Source organism: Gopherus flavomarginatus, chromosome 7 (assembly GCF_025201925.1).
Source record: "Gopherus flavomarginatus isolate rGopFla2 chromosome 7, rGopFla2.mat.asm, whole genome shotgun sequence".
NCBI classification, from domain to species: Eukaryota; Metazoa; Chordata; order Testudines; family Testudinidae; genus Gopherus; species Gopherus flavomarginatus.
In genome coordinates, this window is record NC_066623.1 from 112,691,312 (window position 1) to 112,709,809 (window position 18,498).

Sequence of the window (18,498 nt, forward strand, 5' to 3'; positions counted from 1 at the left end):
GTCCTTGTTAGCAACCCGTGAGTGCTCCTGGCTGGCTTCAGGTGAGGCTGGCCGGGTGCGCCTGGGTGAAAATAGGAATGATTCTCAGTTATTCCCAGTAGATGGTACAGAATGGCTGGTAACTGTCCTCATCATAGCAACTGAGGGCTGAGCTCCATCAGCCCCCTCCCTTTCATGTGTAAAGAAAAGATTCTGTCCTGCCTGGACTGTCATAGCAGTGGGATGCTGGGCTCCTCTCCCCCGCACCGCTTAATGTCCTGCCTGGACTGTCATAGTGGCGGGAGGCTGCCTCCCCCTCATTTTATCTCACTAACAACTCACTGTTTCTTATTCCTGCATTCTTTATAACTTCATGACACAAATGGGGGGGGGACACTGTAGCCATGGTAGCCCAGGAAGGTTGGGGGAGGAGGGAAGCAACGGGTGGGGTTGTTGCAGGGGCACACCCCATGAATGGCATGCAGCTCGTCCTTTCTGCGGGATCTGGCACAGAGCAGCTATGCTCTCTGATACACTGGTTCTCTAGCACACTTGCCCCATATTCTAGGCAGGACTGACTCTATTTTTAGAAACCATAAAGGAGGGATTGACTCAGGGAGTCATTCCCATTTTTGCCTTTGCGCCCCCGGCCAACCTCAGCCAGGGGCACCTATGATAGCACCAGACGGTACAGAACGACAGATAACCATCATCTCATTGCCAATTTACACCGGCAGCAAATGGTACAGAATGACTGATAATCGTCTCTGCTACCATGCAAAAGCAAATGAATGCTGCTGTGCAGCGCTGGAGTATCGCCTCTGTCCGCGGCATCCAGTACACATATGGTGATTGTAAAAGAAAAAAGCTGAACGGGCTCCGTGGTTGCTGTGCTATGGCGTCTGCCAGGGCAATGCAGGGAAAAAGGGCGCAAAATGATTGTCTGCCATTGCTTTCCTGAAGGCAGGAATGAGTGACGACATTTACTGAGAACCACCTGCAACAGTGATTTTTGCCCCATCAGCCACTGGGCTCTCAACCCAGAATTCTAAGGGGCGGGGGAGACTGCGGGAACTATGGGATAGCTACGGAATAGCTACCCACAGTGCAACGCTCCGGAAATCGACGCTAGCCTCGGACCATGGATGCACACCGCCGAATTAATGTGCTTAGTGTGGCCGCGTGCACTCGACTTTATACAATCTGTTTTATAAAACCAGTTTATGTAAAATCGGACTAATCCCGTAGTGTAGACGTACCCTGAGGATAGCTGACACTTGAGGGAACTGATGAGTCAGATTGTTGTCTGCCATCGTCACTTGAGCCAGTATCCTAATCAAGTCTCTGCCAGTCAGTGTATATGAGACCCACCAAAGACAATGAGCTCTATCTTCTTTTTTAATTATGGCACTCAGCTTCCAGGTTGTTGCACACATCTTGAATCCAAAGGAGACTAACAAGCACTGAGGTAAATACTGAACCCTCTAAGTAGCAAGTCATACCATTTCTTTTTTTAAAGACCAAGTCATTTTCTAACCCCACAGCCTGAGAAGAAAAACAAGTAGCCTCTAATAGAATGAAGGATTTTTTCACAGAGTTGGTCTAGCATGGAACTATCCTTGGCTAAGACCATCCAGTTTGCCATAAAGGGAGGGGGAACTGAAGTATCAAGAACTGTGATGACCTCAGTCTCAGCTTGGGAAACCATCTGATGGGATGCCTTGAATTGGAAGGTGCAGGGGGAGTTGGTGCTCCAGGGTACCAGCCTGGGAGGATTTTCTGGGTACTATTCTGTCCCTTTGGGTACGTCTATACTACTCACCAGATCGGCTGGTAGTAATCCATCTATTGAGGATCGATTTATCACCTCTCATCTAGACGTGATAAATCAATCCACGAATCAACGCCCATACTCCACCTTGGCAGGAGGAGTAAGCAGCATTGATGGGGGAGCCGTGGCAGTCGACTCGCTGCTGTGAGGACAGCCAGGTAAGTCGAACTAAGATACTTCGACTTCAGCTACACGAACAGCGTAGCCAAAGTTGCGTATCTTAAATCAATTCTCCTTCCCCCTCCTCCCCCAGCGTAGACCAGCCCTGCGGGGAGTGGCACTATAGTCTTCTGTCAGCTGATTGGTACAGCTGCCTATTTAAACAGAGGAGAAGCAACCAGTTCCCAGATTGGCTGGAGCCTTTCCCCCACACTCCCCAAGAGAAAAGAAAGCATCACATAAGGTGCACTATAGTGCATCCTTCTGTCTAACTGTAAATTAAGGTAGTTCTATATATGACTGTGAAAGCAGCTGCACATCTGACAGACAATAACTGGAAATACAAGATATCGTTGTCAGGTAATGCAACTTGAGGCTGCACTTTTGCACTAGTGCTCAGCTAGAGGGAGGGAACAAAGGAAGAACTTCTTGTTAAGAGGCAAAGGAAGAGAAACAGTGAGAATAACAATAACTGCACTTAAGTACAAAAGCTATACATTCAGTTGGCAACAAACACAATAGCGAAGATCTGAGAACATTTCTGTGCTTAAAGGTTACAGTAATACAAGACCAGATGTTCTTGGAGTTCACACTTACTTCTATTAGCATTCCACATGTTTCAGCATTTTAATGAATATACCAGCTGAAGAGAATAAGTCCTTAACAATGCAAAGGTTATGAAGCACACAGTTTTAAGATGCCTAGAATATTTGTTCCTTTTTCTATGAGAATGCTCATGGTTCTTTCAATTAAAAGCAAATTTTCATCTAAAATACTGTTTTGATTTTTACATAACCTCTTTTCATTTTCTTATTTAGAAATCAAGTTCAAGATGCAGAATCACCTCACAAGTAGGAAAGGGATTTCTCTGAACTGTGAAAGGAAAGGCTAAAATTGGTTAGCTAATTAATGTCGAACTTGTCCAATGTTTCTAGCTGCTGCACACCTGCCCCATCCACTCAGTACAGTCTAGACCTTTTGAATTATTAATAATAGAGGAAGAACTCTGCCAAGTCAAATGAAACAAATGTCACAGTGAATTACAATGAAGAGGATAGCCATTCTCAATATAAATCAAACCCCCTGTTATCCTCTGTCATTCTGCATACATTCTCTATGCCCCCTCGTCCTCTCCCCCCCCCAAAAAAAATAACCCCATCTTCTGTTTTTCATTTCAGGAAGCAAATAAACTCGTGGAAGAGAAACTGATAATCTTTAGAAGAGTCACATTATGCAGTATATAAGAAGAAAAATACAAAACACTACCCTTGTCAAACACGCAGAGAATAGGCATCACAGTCTACATCTATCTTATTATTGCATTACACTGAGATGAGATAATGCATGGATTTCTTAGACAGGTGGTTTAACAAGCCAAACCCTAAAAGTTGGCCTAGATGTTTTTATTTTCCATTTTCCCCGCCTGTATTTTCCAAATTTGGAATGCTTCACAAACAGGAATTAGCTGTGTAAGTACGTCTCTTCTCAGCAGTTCTCATAAAAGATTAATTATATTTTCAAGTTTGTAGGCCACCAAATATGATGTCAAAAAATCAGTCTCAAAAAATTGCAGTTAGTTTACATTGTTTTAAATGTTTGAAATATTTTTGTCCATGTCACTTACATAGTATAAATTTGCATTGTTGAAAAAAATTATATTAACATTTTCTAAACACCCTATGCAGATGCATCCTGAACATCTTACAAGCTATATATTAAAATAGTAAGTTTTTCAGATATGAAACTGTATTAATATATAAAAGTATTCCGCCTATCAAAATATGCTCATACAGAAGTCACGCTAAGCCATATCATGTAAAAAATGGAAAGTTCATTTTAATAATACATTTTCTTAAAAATCAGACATACTAATCTTACATGTCAATAAACCACCTCTTTATTAGCTAATCACAGTTTTAAAAGTCTTAGTATAAAAATAATTTATATTTGTATTTTAAATCTACTTTTACTCTAACAGTGCATCATTAAACATGCAAAGTCTTATGTTTGCTTTGCAGAAATAATCTCAGAATCAGGCTGGTTTAATAGAGCTTCAGTTTCTCTAGGGAATATGAGAATTTTAATATTGTTGCATACTGGAGTAACAACCAAGAACATTCATGTGAAGGGTGTTCAGATACACACTATTTAATCATTTGCAACATTTCAACCGTTATGCTATATATGCTAAATAACTAGAACCTATAGTAATGTGATAAAAAAAACATTTTGTATTTGAATAATGTACCAAATGAAAAAGCATTTAGTATCTTTTTTGCTGAAAGCCATTGAATTAAAATTCATGCTATCATTACAATTTGCAACCAAAGCCCCTTCCACAGAGTGTATGAATGCTGACAAGAGATGATTTGCCAAAGATCCTGAATACTTCCATCACAAAATAGAATCGTGAGAAAATGTCTTCTCCACTTCATAAACACTATCATGTCTGACCGAATTTAAAATATTGTCAGGATTAGATTAAGGCCAGTACATTATTTATTCCAAGAAAACAAATTATTGGAAACAAATCATCAACTAGTGATGAAAAACAACCCTCTGCCCCCGCCAAAATGAATTAAAAAAACTACATGCCCAGCACATTGCAGGCCGATTATTCCTCGTCCTCAGGTAGGCAACGACTTTACCCAGTCAGTAACATTACTGGTTTACTTCGCAGAATCCTGACTGCTGGAGTTAATCACTTACAGAGTGTCCCATCAATACCAGTTATTGGGGTCTGTTCTCTTCAGCACCATCAAACAGGTTTTGCCCCATCTGGTGAAATGGTCAACATCTTTCTGAGTGAGCAAAGGCACTACTCATTGCAACGGATAAAGGAGACGGATATTTAGAAAAAAGGCAAGAAAGTTGCAGGAAAATCCCAGACTTCTCCAGACCAAATGACGTGTTAGGAAAGTCTCGTTTAGGGTATGTCTAAACTACAGGATTATTCCGATTTTACATAAACCGGTTTGGTAAAACAGATTGTATCAAGTCAAGTGCACACAGCCACACAAAGCGCAATAATTCGGTGGTGTGCATCCATGTACTGAGGCTAGCGTTGATTTCCGGAGCATTGCACTGTGGGTAGCTATCCCATAGTTCCCGCAGTCTCCCTCGCCCCTTGGAATTCTGGGTTGAGATGCCAGTGCCTGATGGGGCAAAAAACATTGTTGCGGGTGGTTCTGGGTATAGCTTCACCCCTCCATCCGTGAAAGCAGCAAACAACCGTTTCGAACCTTTTTCCCTGGGTGAACAGTTCAGACGCATGGACCCTGCTCAGATCAAGACTGCAATCGTGGACGTTGTAAACACCTGGCGCATTCTCGTGCAGTCTATGCTGAACCAGGACCTGCAAAGCCAGGCGAGGAGGCAGCGGCTACGGCAGCGCAGTGACAAGAGTGATGAGGACATGGACACAGAATTCTCTCAAACTGCGGGCCCCTGTGCGTTGGAGATCCTGCTGGTAATGGGGCAGGTTCTAGCCACTGAACGTCGATTTTGGGCCTGGGAAACAAGCACAGACTGGTGGGACCACATAGTTTTGCAGGTGTGGGACGATTCCCAGTGGCTGCAAAACTTTCGCATGCATAAGGGCACTTTCATGGAACTTTGTGACTTGCTTTCTCCTGCCCTGAAATGCCAGAATACCAAGATGAGAGCAGCCCTCACAGTTGAGAAGTGAGAGGCAATAGCCCTCTGGAAGCTTGCAACGCCAGACAGCTACTGGTCAGTCGGGAATCAATTTGGAGTGGGAAAATCTACTGTGGGGGCTGCTGTGATGCAAGTAGCCAAAGCAATCATTAAGCTGCTGCTTCGAAAGGTTGTGACTCTGAGAAATGTGCAGGTCATAGTGGATGGCTTTGCTGCAATGGGATTCCCTAACTGTGGTGGGGCGACAGATGGAACCCATATCCCTATCTTGGCACCGGAGCACCAGGGCACCCAGTACGTAAACCACAAGGGGTACTTTTCCATGGTGCTGCAAGCACTGGTGGATCACAAGGGACGTTTCACCAACATCAATGTGGGATGGCCGGGAAGGGTTCATGATGCTCGTGTCTTCAGGAACACTACTCTGTTTAAACGACTGTAGCAAGGGTATTACTTCCCAGACCAGAAAATAACAATTGGGGATGTTGAAATGCCTATAGTTATCCTAGGGGACCCAGCCTACCCCTTGATGCCATAGCTCATGAAGCCATACACAGGCAGCCTGGACAGTAGTCAGGAGCTGTTCAACTACAGGCTGAGCAAGTGCAGAATGGTGGTAGAATGTGCATTTGGCCGTTTAAAGGCGCGCTGGTGCACATTACTGACTCGCTCAGACCTCAGTCAAACCAATGCCCCCATTGTTATTGCTGCTTGCTGTGTGCTCCACAATCTCTGTGAGAGTTAGGGGGAGACCTTTATGACGGGGTAGGAAGCTGAGGCAAATCACCTGGCCGCTGATTACGCACAGCCAGACACCAGGGCGATTAGAAGAGCACACCAGGAAGCGGTGCGCATCAGAGAAGCTTTGAAAACGAGTTTCATCACGGGCCAGGGTACGGTGTGACTGCTGTGTTTGTTTTCCCTTGATCAACCCCCCCCCCCTTGATTGACTCATTCCCTGTAAGCAACCTACCCTCCCCCTTCAATTACAGCTTGCTTAAGGAAATAAAAAGTCACTCTCATTTAAAAATCATGTATTCTTTATTAAGTCTTTATGAAAAGAGGGAGAGAACTGACAAGGTAGCCCGGGTGGGGTTTGGGAGGAGGACAGGAGGGAAGGAAAAGGCCATTAAAAACATTTCAAAGTAATGACAGCCTTTTGGTTGGGCTGTCCACGGGGGTGGAGTGGGTGGGGGCACGAAGCCTTCCCCCACGCGTTCTTACATGTCTGGGTGAGGAAGATAAAGAACATGGTGAGAGTGGTTACACAGGGGCTGCAGCAGCACTCTGTAACCCTGCTGCTGTTCCTGAAGCTCCACCAGATGTCGCAGGATGTCAGTTTGATCACGCAGCAGCCCCAGTGTTGCATCCCGCCACCGCTGATCTTCCTGCCTACACCTCTGATCTTCCGGCCGCCAACTCTCATCTCGAGTGTCCCTCCTCTCCTCACGTTGGTCCCTCCTATCCTCACGTGCACTGGCATCTTTCCTGCAATTTGATACCACGTCCTTCCACTCATTCAGATGAGCTCTTTCATTGTGGGTCACTTCCATGATTTCCGAGAACATTTCGTCTTGCGTCTTTTTTTTCCCGCTGCCTTATCTGAGATAGCCTTTGGGATGGAGTAGGGAGGCTTAAAAAATTTGCAGCTGCATGAGGCAGGGAAAAAAGGGAGAGAAGTATTTTAAAAGATACATTTTACAGACCAGTGCTTATACTCTTTCACGGTGAACAACACTATTCACCTTACACAGCAAATGTGATTTCACTACAAGGTCGCATTTTGCATCTTAATATTGAGTGCCTGTGGCTCTGGTGTTAGAGATCTCACAGATGCAGGTCTGGGCAGCAGAATTCAGCTTGCATGTGGCCATGGAAAGCCATTGTCTTTCGGCTTCTGTAGCCTTCATATACACAGTGCCCTCCTTTCCCAAATACCAAGCAAATCGCATTCAGTGCTGCTTCTTTCCTGTTAACATGCAGCAGCAGAAACCATCCCCCATCCAATTCTCTGGGATGATCGCTTTACCCCTCCCCGCATCGTGTGGCTGGTATCACGAAAGATCCCTGCTAAATACCCCTCTTCCCCCCCACCACATGGCTGGTGGCAGGAAAGATCCTTGCTAGACAAACGTGAAAAAGCTCAGTGCCATTACCTCCCCTACCCTTCCCCTGCTTGGCTACCTGCAAGGAAGGATTTCTTTTAAGCAACAGGCAAACAGGCCAGTAGGAATGGCCATCTCTGTCCCCTTAATTAAATTCCTGAATTTCAACCAGGTTATTATGAACGATATCACTCTCCTGAGGATAACACAGTGAGATAAAGAATGGATGTTGCTTGAATGCCAGCAATCACCGGGACCATACGCAGCTAGGTTTTGTCATGCAATGATACCAGACTACTTGCTACATGCATGGCGTGGTCAAGTTTCCTACCATAGAGGACGGCATAAGGCTGCCCTGCCCAGAAACCTTCTGCAAAGGCTTTTGGAGTACCTCCAGGAGAGCTTCATGGAGATGTCCCTGGAGGATTTCCGCTCCATCCCCAGAGATGTTAACAAACTTTTCCAATAACTGTACTAGCCGCAAATGCATCCTAAGTTTTCAGGGCAAATTAATCATTAAAAAATGCTTGCTTTTAAACCATGTTTTATATTTACAAAGGTACACTCACCAGAGGTCGCTTCCATGGCTTCATTGTTTGGGCTAGTGGCTTGGGAGGGCTGGGAGGGTAATTCCGTCTGGGTGAGAAAAAGCTCCTGGCTGTTGGGGAGACCGGAGTGCTGTGTGCTCTCTGCAAGCTCGTCCTCCTCCTCATCTTTCCCGTCGCAGAATCCTCAGCCATAGCTGAGATTACCACCCCCACCTTGGAATCCACAGACAGGGGTGGGGAACTGGTGGCGGACCCCACTACAATTGCATGCAGCTCAGCGTAGAAGAGGCATGTTTTCGGCCCTGCCCCGGACCTTCTGTTTGCTTCTTTGGTTTTCTGGTAGGCTTGTCTGAGCTTCTTAGCTTTCATACGGCACTGCACTGAGTCCCTGGTGTGGCCTTTCACCATCATGGCCTTGGAAATTTTTTCAAATGTTTTTTCATTTTGTTTTTTGGAACGGAGTTCTGTTAGCGTGCAATCCTCTCCCCATACAGCGATCAGATCCAGTACCTCCCGTGCGGTCCATGCTGGAGCTCTTTTTCTATTCTCAGGAGATTGCATTGTTACCTGTTCTGATGAGCTCTGTGTGGTCACCTGTGCTGGTGAGCTCTCCACGCTGGCCAAACAGGAAATGAAATTCAAAAGTTCACGGGGCTTTTCCTGTCTACCTGGCCAGTGCATCCGAGTTCAGATTGCTGTCCAGAGCGGTCACAATGGTGCACTGTGGGATACCACCCAGAGGCCAATACCATCGATTTGCGGCCACACTAACCCTAATCCGACATGGCAATACCGATTTCAGTGCTACTCCTCTCATCGGGGAGGAGTACAGAAACCGGTTTAAAGAGCCCTTTATATCGATATTAAGGGCCTTGTTGTGTGGACGGGTGCACAGTTAAATCGGTTTAACGCTGCTAAATTTGGTTTAAACGCGTAGTGTAGACCAGGCCTTAGACTGTAATCAGAGTCCATTGTGGATATCATAGTTGAGAGCTGAATACTCTAGTGATGTGGAGCCAAGAACTCTATTTCTAATTCTGGCTCTGACATATTAATTGATATCAATATTGCAGTAGCATTTAGAAGCCCATTTTGCTAGATTCTATACGAACACAGAACCAAAAAACAGCCCCCTGCCCCAAACAGTTTACAATTTAAGAGATGTAATATGCAGCCTTGGACAAGTCACAAGATCTTTGCAACAATTTCTCCATCTGTTGAAGGAACATTATAAAAAAAATCAACTTGTCAACTGCTAGAAGATAAAAGCACAATATAAGTGCTAGACATTTATTATTTTGAACATGATTTTAATATCTTTCCTGCATAAAACATACCAGCTAGGTTTAGAACAAACACTCTCTCGTGTGGCTAAATACCTATTCGATTCAGAACTTCTCTGAACACAAACGCATAGTCCAACAGCAGTAAAGGATCTAGCCCCTCAATTCCTGTCATGTGGTTGTCATAAACAGATAGCTAAGGGTTAATGTCTCTTTCACCTGTAAAGGGTTAACAAACAGTGACCTGCAACACCTGACCAGAGGACCAATCAGGAGACAAGATACTTTCAAATCTCGGTGGAGGGAAGCCTTTGTGTGTGTTTTTGGGTTTTGTTTTGTTCTCTCTGGGCTCTGAGAGTGACCATACATACCTACAGGCTCTCTAATCTTCTATCCCATTTTGTGAGTAAAAAGGTAGAAAGGCGGTATAGTCTTATTATTTCTTTTCCTTTATTTGCAATTGTGTAGTTTGCTGGAAGTATTTTAAATTGCATTTGCTGGGGGGAGGCTTCTTTCTAGTTTCTATAAGCTGACAGACCCTGTAACTTTTTACCATCTAAATTACAGAGATAGACCTTTTACTTTTTTCTTTCTTTTTATTAAAAGTTTTGCTTTTAAGACCTGTCTGATTTTTTCTCCTTGTTGAGGCTCAAGGGAATTGAGTCTGTACTTAACAGGGAGGGAGGGGAGAAGAGGGAATCCCTTTGTTTTAGATTCACGGAGCTTGAGTCTGGATTGCCTCTGGGGGAAGGCATCATTCCTCTCTGTGTGGTGATTCAAGGAATTGAATCATGGTGATCTCCTAGTGTACCCAGAGTGGGAAAGAGCTGGGAGGAGGAAAGGAGGGGGAAGGGAAATGGTTTATTCCCCTTTGTTGTGAGACTCAAGGAATTTGGGTCTTGGGGTCCCCAGGGAAAGTTTTGTGGGAGACCAGAGTCTATCAGGCGCTCTACTCTAAGTCCTGATTGGTGGCAGCACTACAGGATCTAAGCTGGTAATTAAGCTTAGGGGAATTCATGCTAGTACCCATATTTTGGACGCTAAGGTTCAGACTTGGGAATTATATTATGACTGTGGTTTCTATGCTACCTAGATTCACAATGCTACACAACTTCATTAGCCTCATTTTGACTCTGAGGTGGACATGTAACAGAGGAAATGGTTGTAACCAGAGGTCATATCTCTGCTGCTACTGTTATTTATCAGATTAGTGTCATTTTTCTCCACCGTCAGTTTGCAAATGGACAAGTCAGAACAGAAATTAACTTTTAAAATTAATCTTACTTCATACTTAATGAATTCCAAAGCACTTTACAGCCTGTTATATTACAGTAACACCCCAGCACTGCTAAGCACTGTGCAGACATAGGCCCCAAAGCGCTTACATTCTAATGGCAGCCATATGGGGAAATTAGAGAATGGGTGCATGCAGGTTACTCAAATAAGATTACTGAGTTGTTTTGTGCACATCTTGTTAAAAAATATGTTCTTCAATATATACAACTCCACCACTCTCTCGAAAATCCTCTTCCGGAGCAATGGTGCTGTCACAATCAACTAATCCCCACAACATCCAGCCCACTTCACCACCCAAACTCCCTTTGTTACTGTCAACATTCCACACTACTCTTCATGTTAAGCGCCTCCCAGACATTGTGGGCTTATTTCAGAGTGAAGCTAAATACAAAGATACAGTTGAACGTATTCTCAAAACCCCAAACCGGGGCACCATTGCATAGTCTCTCCTTCCCCGTCCCCCATCTCTGCACCAGTTGGTGTATTTACTGTCTCCAGCAATTTTTGCCCAACGTACTCCTGCCCTTAAAGTGAATTTTTTTATTCTTTTCCCCATGTAGTACTATGATCCTCTTTTGTGCTTTATTTTCCTCAACTCTCCCTCCCTCCAAGTTTTCCCATATGTTATCACGCCTTACTTTCAGTCAGTATACTTTATTTCTCCTCTTTCTAGATATGCAGCTCATTTATTCCCTTGTTTCTTTTTTTTTTTTTTAAATCTTCTGCTCTTCCCCATTTCCCCTCCAGCCTAGTACTGAACTGACCTAAATTTTTAGAAAGGCAGCCTGAGCTGGTTCCAACTTCTCCCATTTTAATTTTGTACATCTTCAACACAAATGATTTATTGAAGTTGACCAAGTCACAAATTCTAAGCAATATATAACAGACATTTTAGCAGTTCCTGGAAATGACAGCACCATAGCCTTTTAGTTTACTTACATTTATAATGGTATTTTATTTTACTTTTTTACTTAAAATCTGTTAGGTAAGATTGCACATGGTATTCTGATCCTACATGGCTCTCATTTTTATAAATAGCTACCATTTGCTGACTTCTAGTTACCAGTATAACCTCAGTATAATTACTATCATAGGAACACAGAGTCCTGCACTTAGGAAGGAAGAATCCCATGCACTGCTACAGACTACGGACCGAGTGGCTAGATAGCAGTTCTGCAGAAAAGGACCTAGGAGTTACAGTGGATGAGAAGCTGGATATGAGTCGACCGTGGGCCCTTGTGGTCAAGAAGGCTAACGGCATTTTGGGCTGTATAAGTAGGGGCGTTGCCAGCAGATCAAAAGAGATGATCATTCTCCTCTATTCGACATTGGTGAGGCCTCATCTGGAGTACTGTGCCCAGTTTTGGGCCCCATACTACAAGAAGGAGGTGGAAAATTGGAAAGAATCCAGCAGAGGGCAACAAAAATGATTAGGGGGCTGGAGCACATGACTTATGAGGAGAGGCTGAGGGAACTGGGATTGTTTAGTCTACAGAAGAGAAGAGTGAGGGGGGATTTGATAGCTGCTTTCAACTACCTGAAAGGAGGTTCCAAAGAGGATGGATCTAGACTGTTCTCAGTGGTAGCAGATGACCGAACAAGGAGTAATGGTCTCAAGTTGCAGTGGGGGAGGTTTAGGTTGGATATTAGGAAAAACTATTTCACTAGGAGGGTGGTGAAGCACTGGAATGGGTTACCTAGGGAGGTGATGGAATCTCCTTCCTTAGAGGTTTTTAAGGTCAGGCTTGACAAAGCCCTGGCTGTGATGATTTATTTGGGAATTGGCCCTGCTTTGAGCAGGGGGGTTGGACTAGATGACCTCCTGAGGTCCCCTGCAATCCTGATATTCTATGAACACTTTACCTGCACATTTTGCTTCCAAAGACAGCATCACTGAGAAAGGTCTCATAAGAAAACAGTAAGACATTTTACAGTCATACAAATATTACAAGAGATATTTTTGTAATGTTCACACAAAAGTATTGCAAATAATTCAGTGTTAATTACATTCTACATATGCAAATGAAAGTAAACTACTTAGATTACAATACAAAATATAAGTAATGTTTAAGGATGCTGCAGCAGGGTTGGAGAATTCTCTAATGGACACACTAGGAAAATAACTGAGCCCAGCGAAACTGGGAGGCTCAGTGAGTAGAATGTAAACATTTCCACCTTCATTTCAAGAATAAGTTGTTTTAGATTCAGAACAGGCTGTGGTCCAAGCATTGCCTATCTCCATTTACCATGTGCGAAATAGTACTGCCTGTTGCCAAATCAAGACAAAGGTGAGACATGCGTGCTATTTTAATCCAAAACCGAGACTGAGAGGGTACATATTGTCCAACATTTGTTCGGGGCCTTCTCAATATCTCTGCAACAGAAAGACTACTAAAGATACTTCCAAATCAATACTAGTTGAACAACAGACTGAAAATGAATATGATGAGATAGGAGATGGCTCGAAAAGTCACAAATGCTGACACACAACAGCGTAACTGTTACACAGAAAGCTCTCAGAGCAGCAGTGATGCAGGTATAAAATCAGTACAAAGACAGTACAAGAAAAAGGCAAATGTTGTGTCAGTATTTAAAAAGTGTAAATAACTATAGGCCAGTTAGCTTGACATTGGTCCTGGGCAAAATCATGGAAAGATTGATATGAAATGTGATCAGTAAAGATTTTAAAATGGTGCCATAATTAATGCCAATCAACCCTGTTTTATGGAAAATAGGTCTTGTCAAACAAATCTGATATATTTTTCTGATGAGATAAGAAATTTGGTTGCTAAAGGCAATTGTGTTTATATAAGATATGTAGGGTGACCATATTTCCCAAAGGGAAAATGGGACACTGCGCAGGGCTGGCCAGAGTGCATTTCCCCACCCCCACCCCATGGAGCTCCCCCTCCCCCCACACACACCCCGAGCTGCTCATCCAAGCCCTGCACTCCCCATTGCTGCTCGATTGAGCCCTGCCTCACCCCCATCTCCCACAGGGCTGGCATTGCCAGTCCTCCCCTCCTCCCCACGTGGTCCTCCACACCCCACTTTTTTGATACAAGTTGGCATTTGTCCCATTTGCTCTTGCCAAATTGATCAGTTGGCAACAGCAAATGGGACAAATGCTCACTTTTGCAAAAAAGTCAGGACAGCCAGGATGGGCTTAAAAAAGGGACTGTTCCAGCCAAAACGGGAGGTATGATCACCATAACGATATGTCTATTTCTATATGGCATTCAACTTAATCCCATACGAAATTCTGATAACAAAATTAGTGCTATATAAAATCAGTGTAGTCCATATTAAATGGATTAAAAACTAGTTAACTGATACATCTCAAAAATCAATTGTAAATGAGGAATAGGTTGTTTCTACTTGAGTGTCACAGGCCCAATGCTATACAATTTTTTTTTAAGTAATCAGGAAGAAAATATAAAACCATCACATCACTACAAAGAACGTAGGCCATATTTACAAAATAGGAGAGAGTATCCTGAAATTTAGTGATACTGGAAAAAACTTGGGGGTAATAGTAGATAATCAGCTGAACATGAGCTCCCATTACAATGCTGTAAACAAGAGGGTGAACACAATCCTTGGATGCATAAACTGAGGAATATCACATAACAGTAGCGAGGTAGACCTACCTCTTCATACAGCATTAGTGAGACTACGACTGAAATTCGGTGTCCTTTTCCAAAAAGTATGCTGAAAAACTGGAAAGCATTCAGAAAAGAATGATTTGAGGTGTGGAAAAATGCCTTACTGTAAAATTTAAGAACCTCTATCTTCTCAGTTTATCCAACAGAAGCTTAAGAGGTCAGTTTGTGACTACCTACACAGGGAGGAGATTTCTCATACTATATGGCTCTTTAATCTGGCAGAATGACGTATAACTAGATGCAATGTTTGGAATCTAAAGCTAGACAAATTTACACTTGAAATAAGGCACAACTTTTTTTTTTTTTTTTAATAAACAGAATGGGCAATTAGTTGTTGGTACAACTATATAGGCACCTAGAGGAATTCAGTGAGAATGGCAGTGGGGGAAACTGTCGGGGCAAAATAGGTGAAACACACAGTTCCCTACTGTGTCCCACATTTTAGCAGTCAGTTGGGAGGATCAGACGTGTGGTTTGAATACCATTAGACACATTGCAAATTCCAATACAGGAACAACATGTTTCTACATCTCTGGATGAAGCTATTGAATTCTGAAGATTTAATAATTTAAAGGAAAATTAAGGGAAGGTTTGGAACAACCATATAAAACAATATGACTTTTCACTACTGAAGTATTTATCATCATAACTGGGAATCTAGTTTAAAGAAACTATAGCTATTGCTTTATAGAATGTAGTGCTCCAAATAACAGCACAAGTAATAAGTGTAGATTATGAAATGGAAGAACATATTTTGAAAACTAATCACTGTACATGTAAATCCAAAATACCAGAAAAATTTTCTTTTACTGCTTATAAAGGTTAGGTATTGCTTCCCTGAAGCAACGGTTGTGCTCATAAAGGTTCAGTAACTGACTAACAACAGAAAATTAAAAATGTCTCTACCTACAGATATATAATATATGATGTAAGAAGTCATATTATGTGTGGTCTCTCCCAATTCCTTAAATAATCTATGCCTTATATAGCACATTTTGCCCTAAAATGTACAGTCACTTGTCAATGCAAGTGCTCAGCTGCCATTAAAAATGAGAATCACAAATGCATGAGAGGAGAACAAACCTTCTTCCTAGCCTACTGCTTATCACATCTTTGGGGGGCGGGAGCATAGGAGGGGATTCACAGAGATAAACTACAGCAGAACTTGGATAAGTGTGTCCCGATTACCACAATCTTTCATTTATTCATAACATCCTGATTTCTTTCACTGAATTTTTGCATTATTCTACTGAAGCCTCACTGGAACTCATCCATTATCCCTTTCACCTCATTCTTAATTGCATAAAAGAACAGATTTGCTAACAGTTGTGAGTGAAATGCCTGTTATACTTTTTCATACAGTACAAAACAAATTTTTATTTTCAAATCAAAGACTCTTCTAGTAGATCGGACAGAATTTTACTTTTCTCCCAAACGCTTATTTGTGTTTTTGTCCTGATGCAAAACTGAAATACTGCCCAAACTAAGTCAAACTGAGATTTGATTCTTGTATTCCCACTCCCTTTAGAAGTGCCAAACTGAGGCCATTTAACACTGTGCTAAATTAGACTTTATATAGGCTTAAAGAACAGACCTGAATATTACCAAAAACTTCACACTTTGAGATCTTCTTTATCCTTTCCATCACAGAGGAGACATTGATGTACAATATTTTACTCATTCGGACAAGGAAATGTGTGTTGTAAACCAACCACAGCTATGACTTTAATAAATAATAATGAAAACATAAGTACATGCTCTAAATCTCACATTTTTAAGCAATAGCAAAAGCACATGTTCTCTCCTAGTATCATACAACTGTTTTTCTTCATTCCATACACACCTGTTCCCAATCAACATACACTAAGTCAATAGAAGAAATCTTTCCTGAATGTCCCCTTCTGGCCCTCAAACAAGCCTCCAACCTCTTCAAGCTCATCATCAGAAGCAAGCTCCCCACAGACCAGGACACACCAACTCAAAGGAGCACCAGACCCTGCCAGAACAAGAGATGCAAAATCTGTAGATATATCTCCACTGCTATGAGGATCAACACCCCCCACAACACACCTTTCAAGATCCATGGGTCCTACACATGCCTATCACAACATGTGGCATATCTCATCAAATGAACTAACTGCTCCAACAATTATATGGGTGAAAATGAGACAATCACGACGCTGTTAATGAACTTGCACAGAACACACTTCACAAAGTAATCAATCCATATCTGACCTCTCAGTTCTCCTCAAAGGAAACCTGCAAAACACCTTCAAAAGATGAGCCTGGGAGCATCAATTCATAATTTTGCTAGACACTAAAAAGCACAAATTGAATAGACACATAGCTGTAGTAATCCATAAATCCAATCTATAACCCTAACACCTCACAAAGCTGTGCCCCTTCCCTCCTTTTCCCCTATGACTGGAGAGGTGTTAACTGCCCACTTCACCTTGAATGGTCCCTTGAGATGTGTTAACTACATATTGTTTAGCTGTGACACTGAGTACATTTCCCAGACCTGAAGAACTCTATATAAGATTGAATGCTTGTCTCTCTCACCAGCTGAAGTTGGTCCAATAAAAGATAGTACCTCACCCACTCTCTCTCTAAGGGCTTGGCTACACTCAAAATTTCAAAGCGCTCCCGTGGCAGCGCTTTGAATTGTGAGTGTGGTCGCAGCGCCAGCGCTGGGAGAGAGCTCTCCCAGCACTGCAGGTACTCCACCTCCCCGTGGGGATTAGCTTGCAGTGCTGGGAGCCGGGCTTCCAGGGCTGGGGCACTGTTTACACTGGTGCTTTACAGCGCTGTAACTTGCTGCGCTCAGGGGTGTGTTTTTTTCACACTCCTGAGCGAGAAAGTTGCAGCGCTGTAAAGCGTCAGTGAAGCCAAGGCCTAAGGCCTGGTCTACAGTAGGAAATTAGGGTGGTATAACTATGCTGCTCAGGGGTGTGAAAAATTCATACCCTCTGAGCAACGCAGTTAAACTATGCTAACCCCAGCACAGACAGCGCTACCACCTCTTGGGGACGTGGCGTACCTATGCTAATAGGAGAATCCCTCCCACTGATATATGGAGTACTTTCATTGAAGTGCTGCAGCAATTTAGGGGGTTGTATTAGAGCTCTCTCCCAGCGCTCGTGCGTGACCACTCTCACACTTCAAAGCGCTGCCGAGGCAGCACTTTGAAGTTTCTAGAGTAGCTGTAGCCTCAAATGTAGACAAGCCTTAAGTCAATAAAACACAGCTATTTTATTTTACGAGTGTCCACAGAAGGGTTTGCATCAGTTCAATTAAATCAGATTAAATTCACACCATAGATTAAAGCAGTGCAACTTTTTTGTGTAGACAAGCTCAAATGCAATTAGATTCAGGCTTAAGCTAACCTGAAACACATCACTCAAAAATAAAAATACATGTGTTTACATAGCCTTTTGCACTGATTTAAAAAAAAAACATTTTAAATTAAACATGTAGCAAATTTTGAGTCTGAATTAAGGATAAATCAAACCAGATGCTCCTGGATATCAAAGAACTTTTATAATGTAATGAAACTCAAATATGTCAGAAGTGATTTGCTTTACCTTCCCCATAATATTTTTAAATGGGTAATTTATCAGTACAATTGATTACCGAATAAGGACCCAAATTTCCTTTTAACCAAGAAATTCTGATAATTTCATGTTTAATCTTTTCAATCATATTTACATGTATAAACATATACATTCTCTCTTATATAATACTGCCTTTCGCAGGTGAAACTGATTTATGTTTATCATTTTCTTTTCCAAAGGGACAAGTATATATACATTTACAGTTTGTTCTTCACATTCCCTACCTCTTTGGGAATATGCTCAAGAAAAAAATATTCAGCTACTATGACTGAACGAACAGATGGTTTGCTTTTAAGGTATCATTAGCTGTACTAGGAATTGTACCAGCAGGACAAGAGAGTTCATCTAAACATAATGTGAC

The 18,498-nt window shown here is 42.5% G+C and overlaps 1 protein-coding gene across 6 annotated transcripts in view; it reads right to left on the reverse strand.

The window, feature by feature from the left end:
* Positions 1-18,498, reverse strand: part of MAST2 (microtubule associated serine/threonine kinase 2) — a 359,963-nt gene that overhangs the window by 112,075 nt on the left and 229,390 nt on the right. Inside the window, exon 1 of one of the 6 annotated variants that reach the window (XM_050961830.1) lies at positions 14,509-14,531. The exons of the other annotated variants lie outside the window; for them this stretch is intronic. Coding sequence (XP_050817787.1) covers positions 14,509-14,516 — 8 coding nt within the window. The 5' untranslated portion in view covers positions 14,517-14,531. Of the gene's footprint in view, positions 1-14,508; positions 14,532-18,498 lie in introns of those variants that run through there. 6 annotated transcript variants of the gene reach the window in all.